The sequence below is a fragment of the Hippocampus comes genome, unplaced genomic scaffold (genome assembly GCF_001891065.2).
Source record: "Hippocampus comes isolate QL1 unplaced genomic scaffold, H_comes_QL1_v1.1 scaffold72, whole genome shotgun sequence".
Taxonomy (NCBI): domain Eukaryota; kingdom Metazoa; phylum Chordata; class Actinopteri; order Syngnathiformes; family Syngnathidae; genus Hippocampus; species Hippocampus comes.
In genome coordinates this window covers 423,298-430,542 of record NW_017806030.1, presented here as the reverse complement: position 1 = coordinate 430,542, position 7,245 = coordinate 423,298, and the positions used below count along the sequence as shown (strand labels likewise).

The following is a 7,245-nucleotide window of genomic DNA, read 5'->3' as shown; positions in this document are numbered from 1 at the left end:
TTTTTTTTTTTTTTTTTTTACTGGTTTTTGCATTAGGCTCAGACCCTTTTTTTTTTTTTTTTTTAGGCCAATGCCATTATTTGGCAGGATACAATTTCAGGTTAATAGGGTGGTCTAAAAAAAGTTTGTTCCCTTCACGCTTACAACAAATGTATGAACAACAGACTAAACACCAGTTTCACAATACTTAGTTATTTAGTATTTAACTTGAATTAAACAGAAAATTTGGCAGTAAAGGTTTTTTTCTTTTGGGGTCGTTGAATGTCTTTGTCTTGGGTTGTTATGTGTTTACAAATAAAATAATAATCAAGCCGATTTTGGCCAAATCTTCAAGAGCCAACCAGTATTAGGAAAGCACTAAGTATACGCAATAGCGAGGCTACTCCTCTTACAATGCAGATTAAGCGCCCACATTGCAAGACCACAAACAGACCTTGTGACTTTGGAAGTCAGATCAAGACGTTACGTCCCAAATTTGAAAGTATCCTACCTTCTCATTGGCGTCCTGGACTTGGAGCGGGCCGGAGAGCCAGACCTGATGTTATAGCAAAGACAAGAGGTCAAATAATCACAGGTGTGGTGTAGAGCGCTGACATTTTCATGAGTTCATAGCGTGGACTTACCTGCTTCTGCGCCTGGAGTAGGATGGAGAGCGACGACGGCTCCTGGAAGAGATTGAGGAAGAATTTTGGATGATGATATCACACTGGCAAAAATAACCTTAGTGTCCTACATTAAGCATTTGTGGGTGGTGGCTATAATCAGCTGTGTTGTGATTGCCCTGCCAAAATTGGCACCGGCTCTGTACATTTATGGTATAGTAAGTTTCAATGATTGTTTCATATATAGAATCTTTATGCTGTTTTAAGCCTTCAAGAAAATACAGTTCTACTTTTGTCTAAGTATATATTACAACTTCGGGTTGACCAACACAGTGCTTTAGAGCTGAAACAATGACAATATAGACAACATGGAGAAAATAGAAACATTGACCGTGCTCCTATTATTTCTATACCAGCGATTGCATCTGGTTGCAGTCCAATCAAGCGCATTTCTAAGGCATGGCAAACCTGAGCCAACAGACAGCGTTATGAACCAATCAAAGAGCGGATGTGACCGTGGGGGGCTCCACAAGACATGCTGGGAATTCCAGCATTAACTTCATCCAACTATTTTATTTTTGTTATATTTCACGCACTCGGATTATCGAAGAAACAAGAGTGAATAAGAAAGGTATATCTCTTGGTTTTATTTTGCAACATCGTCTTTGTTTTGCAAATCACTGTATTGTTTTTATTCATGTTTAACTGGGTTTGTGGAACCGTGCCATATTATGAGCATCCCAGAATGACTCATTTAAGTAAAAATAATCACATCATTAAGTAGATCAGTATGAGGATTCTAAACTCTAAGATCAACCATGTCTGAGTTCACGAAACCTGTCTTACCGGCTGCGGCTATGGCTGCGAGAGTGAGAACGGGATCGGTAGCGGCGTCCTCGAGATCGAGACCTGGAGCGTGACCGAGAGCGGGAACGAGACCTGTTGTCGGAGACATGCTTGAGTTAAAAAAAATAAAACTGTGTGATTTCTTCAACACGCCGCAAAGTGCATCCTTGATCACCTGCTACGGCGGCCTCCTCCTCGCTTGCTGAAGCGGTAGCAGTCGTAGGCGTAATGGCCACGGTCCCCACATTGGTAGCAGCGGTCATTCGGGTCGAACTGACGTCGGCTGGGGCGCCCACGGCCTTTTCTGGACATGCCTGTTGACATCTCCACACGTACACGTGAGCCACACAAGAGCCTGTGGACAGCAAACAGCAAAAACATATTTCCTATGTGGAAATTTACAAAAGCAAACTCCATATTTGTGCAGGAAGCCTGTAATGCGTTCAGTAACATTAACTTCTGTTTTTTTTTTTCATATCATACAACATCTCGTGAAAGGTTTCAAGTAACATTCACTTGTGCAATTTTTAACAACTTTTCACAGCGAATCTCATTTGTAATGCTCCAAGACAAAAAAATGTTACTGGTCTTATTCTTTGTAAAAATGTACTCACTTTCCATCCATGCCTTTCACGGCATCCTCAGCATCTCTTGGGTCCTCAAACTCCACAAAAGCAAACCCTGGTGGGTTACGGGCCACCCAGACGGTCCTCAGTGGGCCATAGTAGCTGAAGGCCCGTTCCAACTCCCCCTTGGCGGCTCCATTACCAAGGTCACCCACATAGACCTTGCAGTCGGTTGCCCTGGACGAACTGCGGGATGAGGAGTAGTAGGACATCTTCTGGCTGGGGTGAGAGGGTGGGGATGAGCAGCAATTAATAAAAATACAGTGCCATTTACCTTCATATTGAACATGTAACAAATAAGTGATAGTTTGGAGGGTGCTGGGAGAGATTAATGGCATATCCATTACAAACATTTTTTTTATATGAATACATTGTGGTACGCACTGAGCCAAAGAATGAATTACACTCGTCTCGTCAGTCAGGCTTGTTGATTAACATTTTTAGTACATATAATGCATTTTGAAATTATTACATTATTAGATGAAACGACTGGGGGATCCGGACGTAAAAACGAAATAAAAGAAACCGGTTATGGCGTCATGTGCATAGCTCATATTTAGTTTCGTTATTTTGGCTGATGGCTCTAACCGCTGCCTAACGACAAATTTACATAAACTGACAGTTTGGATGCATTTTATTGTATAAAACTGAGGCTTATGAAACTATGGTTGACCAGTCGTATGCTCATTCAGTGAATGTCCGTTAGCAGTGTTAGCGCCCATTTCGACGACTCGCGTGCGTTCATGTTGTGGAAGAAGGGTCGACGCTCAACACGTTATATTAGTTTCCGAATCAAGAGTCAACATGTAATCCACAGTCGTCCATAAATTCCACAAGCATGAGTTAAAATTACCATGGCAGCGGTATTGCAGTGGAACATTTTAGACGTCGAAAGGCGCGCTAGTGGAAGGCCTCACGCTCGGCCTGCTCCACAACAATGGCGACCACGCGCGTTTACTCACCTTCTTCCGCGTCGACGATCTCCGATTCACCTTCGAACCGTACCAAGTACACCCAACCTGGGAAAGGCTCCTTCTTCAACTAAGCCCCTGAGTTGGTCGCTTCCAAACGACGAATGATTCGCACAAAATAAGAGAGAGAGCCACTGTGAATGCCGTTAACGGTTTTCACGCATGACTCCAACAGAGGGTCAATGAGGGTGACTGCCGAACATACGGGTACGAGAGGGAAAGCCCGGGTTCTTACCACGTGATTTCCGCAGGAACGACGTGCCTAGACCATCCCTCTCCTCCTCCCACATTTTGGTTTTCCGCACACTACAAACATTGAACCGGGTTTTCAATGTAAAATTCAATATTCTCTTAATTAAAATAAATATTACACCGGGTTGGCTACAATTTTTAAAATGTTAAATTTGATTTGTATGCTGATTAAAACTAAAATTGGCACAAAATTGCAGTATTTTTTCCAAGCACCTACATTTTTTTCTCCACAGTTTACCAAGTAAGCTATATTGTTAGCTGTAGTAAGAAGTGCCAGTTTGTAAGTCCGTGACAAGAACATTAAAATCTCTGTTTTTATCAACAACTGTCACTAAAAAGTGTTTGATTAAAGGAACAAATCGGTGTGTAGATTTTGACGTCATGACCCTGTCCTCTTTGCTTTGTTTTTCCATTCTCCAGATGGAGAGCTGCTGTATTTTTATGTTCTGTGTTTCTAAAAAAAAAAAGTTTCTGCATGAAACAGTCCTGGTCTGCCTCACAGTTCTGAGGTTCGGAATCCAAATCTGGGATCCTCCCTTCTTTGCGGAGTTTAGATGTTTTCACCATGCTGCACCAAGATTTCTTCCCTCATGACAAAAACTTACAGTACATGTTTGCTTGTTTAAATGTTCCCTAACAACGAAAGCCGACCACTCGACCAGTCCATCTGTACACATTCATTACAACATACCCTGATGTTGACCAAGCTGCTGCCTGCTGATTAGTTCTGGGTGTAGCAAGCTTCTCACTCAAAGTTATAGACTCCAACTCACCCACAACCCAAATGAGGACCTGAGCAATAGCAGATGTATGGATGTCTCCATGGTGTGCACAATAACAGACTCTGACACGTTCTGCCTTGAAAATAAATAAAATATATTCAAATAAGATCAACTTCCGTTGAGTAAAGAACTTTTTTCTTTCAGTGACACATTACACCTCATGCCATGTTCTGGAAAAACAAGCATATTTTTTAAATATATTTTTATACATTTGATATAAAACTTAAATATTATTCGGAGTTAATGATTTATCACAGCTCTGAAGAAACGTTAATGTCAATCACGTCTTTTTTTTTTTTAATCTGCAAAGATTCAGGCAGAGAAAGAGAAATGTTCACTCACAGACAGAACAACAAGAAAAAGGACAGGCAACACAAACACAACAGTTATTGTACATCAACAAAGACCTGCAACATGGCTTTGAGAAGTTGCCTTGAAAACAACAGAGCAGACTTTGATTTTTACAGTTCCTCTAAGGCAACCACATAGTAGACTGATATTCATGTTGCTTGCTACTTTTATTCACCCATTGTGGAATGGTGGGCAAAACTGGTCCTATGAAATGCACCCATAGGTGTCGTTCACATGCTGCTAAAAACACATAATCCGTAAAGGTTCGTCATGCAACTGGAGAAGAACATGGCGAGAACACACACACACACACACACACACACACACACACACACACACACACACACACACCGTGGGGGAGAAAGAGGGTATCACATCTAACTGGAGAACAGTAAAGGCCGAAGCCAAACATTAAAAAAGGTTCTGGAAACGTAGCACACTGGCAGACAGTCCTGCTCCAGCTCTGTCAGTTGTATTCTACCCACATTCCACACCGTTCCTTCATGTAAACATGCTACGTACGTACACTCGAAACAATTGCCACAAAAGGGAGCGGGATGAGGAGCGACAAAACACACACACACACACACACACACACACACACACACACACACACACACACACACACACACACACACACACACCGTGGGGGAGAAAGAGGGTATCACATCTAACTGGAGAACAGTAAAGGCCGAAGCCAAACATTAAAAAAGGTTCTGGAAACGTAGCACACTGGCAGACAGTCCTGCTCCAGCTCTGTCAGTTGTATTCTACCCACATTCCACACCGTTCCTTCATGTAAACATGCTACGTACGTACACTCGAAACAATTGCCACAAAAGGGAGCGGGATGAGGAGCGACAAAAACACTGACACATGACGGAGGTGACCTCACGTTGAAGAAGCGAATAAAAGACACGGTATGTTGGGAATCATTCTCTGTCCGCCATATGGGACGAGTGAATGATTTCCAACACAGCCACAAACACATTTCCTGTATTGCACATATTGAAACCAAAGACCCGTGGTCAGGTTATCATCTTCCTTTATATCGCTACATAGATAAATATTGAAATAAATGCTCTTCAACTCAAAGCAACAGCACACATGGTTAGCTCGCTCTATTTTGATACGCTCGCTAATAATATTCTACCCTTGAGACTGGTATCAAAATCTCTATTGTCAGTAACGATGTCTTGTAAACTACGGTACTGTAGTGTATTTGTGCGCACTGAGACCACTGTGAACATGGTTCAGAAGTACAAAATAATGTCAGTGTAGCTGCGAAGAAAAATATACAAAATGAGCTCTAGAAACGTTACAAAGTTTGCTTCATTCAAGCAAAACAAATCGAGTGGTTCTCATTTCACGATGACAGATCGCACTTGTCATTTCCCATGACACGACTGTTGCACAACATCGTCACCGAGCAGATTATTACAGTAAACAAATTGTCCAGAAGATGGACGGTGCTGCACTTGTGTTGCTTCTAAACTGGGCTCATATCATCAACTCTGCACATGGATAAGATTGTTTGCGGTGTGGAAAACAGCACACCTGGACACTATGAATGGCTGTACGTTTATGTAGTTGGCACCTGCTTGTGGTCTATATTTTTCAGTATCTTAAAAAGTCTAGGGTAAGGGGTGAGGGTTCGGCGTTTAGGGTTAAAAGTATGGTTAGGGTCAAATGAGTGTTAGTGCTAGTGTTGGGGTGAGTTGATGTTCTCTTGTGCAGGATTAGGATTAGGTTTAGGACTTCAGTGTTAGTGTTTGGTTTAGGGTTCGGATATCTTTAGGGCCCGGGGCCAGGTAGGGTTTAAATAAAAGGATTAGAATTAGGAGTGAAGGTTCAGGTAAAGTGATGTTATAACCCTAGGGTTGAGGGTTTAGTGTTAGGGTTGAGGTATGTTACGGACGGATCAAGGCAGGATTAGCGCTTCACTATGTTTACACGTTCCTGGCAGCTCTGCTTCAAGCCACAGTGGACATTTTTCAATTGCCATGGCAGTCATGGTGGAGATGAGAAACCTAATTAGCTATAACAGAGCGAGATTAAAGTTACCTATGGACCACGTGAGATTCTTCTTAAGGACCACTAGTGGTTGACTGCTCACGCTTTGAGAAACACTGTTCTAGAATCCACAGGTAAGGTGGCTGTAAACACACAAATGCAAGTATGGCTTTTTACAGTACAGTTCAACTTCCACATATGAGGTAATGATGCCACACCTGGCTACACATGCTGAAGAAATCCCCTCCCTCCATGTCTTGGGGTGGATGTGGTTACTGTGGAAACCGTGCAAGATAACGGCAAAGCCCGGAGCGACACTTTGATTCCTCCCATGGAGTCCACCTGGCGGGGGGTGGGGGTGGGGGTCATCTCGCTCTGGATGTGCGTGGCTCTATTTACAAGTGCCTTCATTCTGATCCGCCCATTAGCCGCGTAAACACTTAACAAGCAAAGTCATTGTAAACATTCCACTCTTCTTCCCCTCTGCCAAACCATCTTTGTCCATCGGAACTTCCTTAGCATCCATGCTACATTCACTACAGCTTTACTCGCCATCCAAACACTTCCTTTTGTCCTCTGATTCTTACTGTCACTTTATACATGCATACGTGTGTGTGTGTGTGTGTGTGTGTGTGTGTGTGTGTGTGTGTGTGTGTGTGTGTGTGTGTGTGTGTGAGAGAAAGAGCCCTCTAGGCAGTGGTTCTCAAACTGGGGTCCTTAGATCCCGAAGCCATAACTCAAAGTCTGCAAAAATAATTTGCAATAAATGACTGCATTGTATTATTTTTTTTAAGCGTGTTTA

At 42.6% G+C, this 7,245-nt stretch overlaps 1 protein-coding gene and 1 long non-coding RNA gene across 4 annotated transcripts in view; both read right to left on the bottom strand.

The window, feature by feature from the left end:
* srsf7a (serine and arginine rich splicing factor 7a) overlaps positions 1 to 3,269 on the bottom strand; it is a 6,241-nt gene extending 2,972 nt beyond the window's left edge. For 2 of the 3 annotated variants that reach the window (XR_002170832.1, XR_002170833.1), the window contains exons 1-6: positions 3,037 to 3,269; positions 2,063 to 2,293; positions 1,624 to 1,803; positions 1,449 to 1,541; positions 624 to 665; positions 491 to 535 (exon numbers count right to left, since the gene is read on the bottom strand). Coding sequence is in view for 1 of the 3 variants with exons in the window: in XM_019892767.1 (XP_019748326.1) it covers positions 491 to 535; positions 624 to 665; positions 1,449 to 1,541; positions 1,624 to 1,803; positions 2,063 to 2,286 (584 nt within the window). In the remaining 2 variants the exon portion in view is untranslated. The remainder of the gene's footprint in view (positions 1 to 490; positions 536 to 623; positions 666 to 1,448; positions 1,542 to 1,623; positions 1,804 to 2,062; positions 2,294 to 3,036) is intronic. The other variant, XM_019892767.1, reaches the window with a different exon arrangement.
* Positions 3,270 to 5,744: 2,475 nt separating this feature from the next.
* On the bottom strand, positions 5,745 to 7,077 carry LOC109529373 (uncharacterized). Its single transcript, XR_002170826.1, has 2 exons — positions 6,662 to 7,077; positions 5,745 to 6,586 (listed from the first exon to the last, which is right to left on the bottom strand). It is a non-coding gene; the product is annotated as an uncharacterized LOC109529373 (long non-coding RNA).
* Between the last annotated feature and the right edge of the window lie 168 nt (positions 7,078 to 7,245).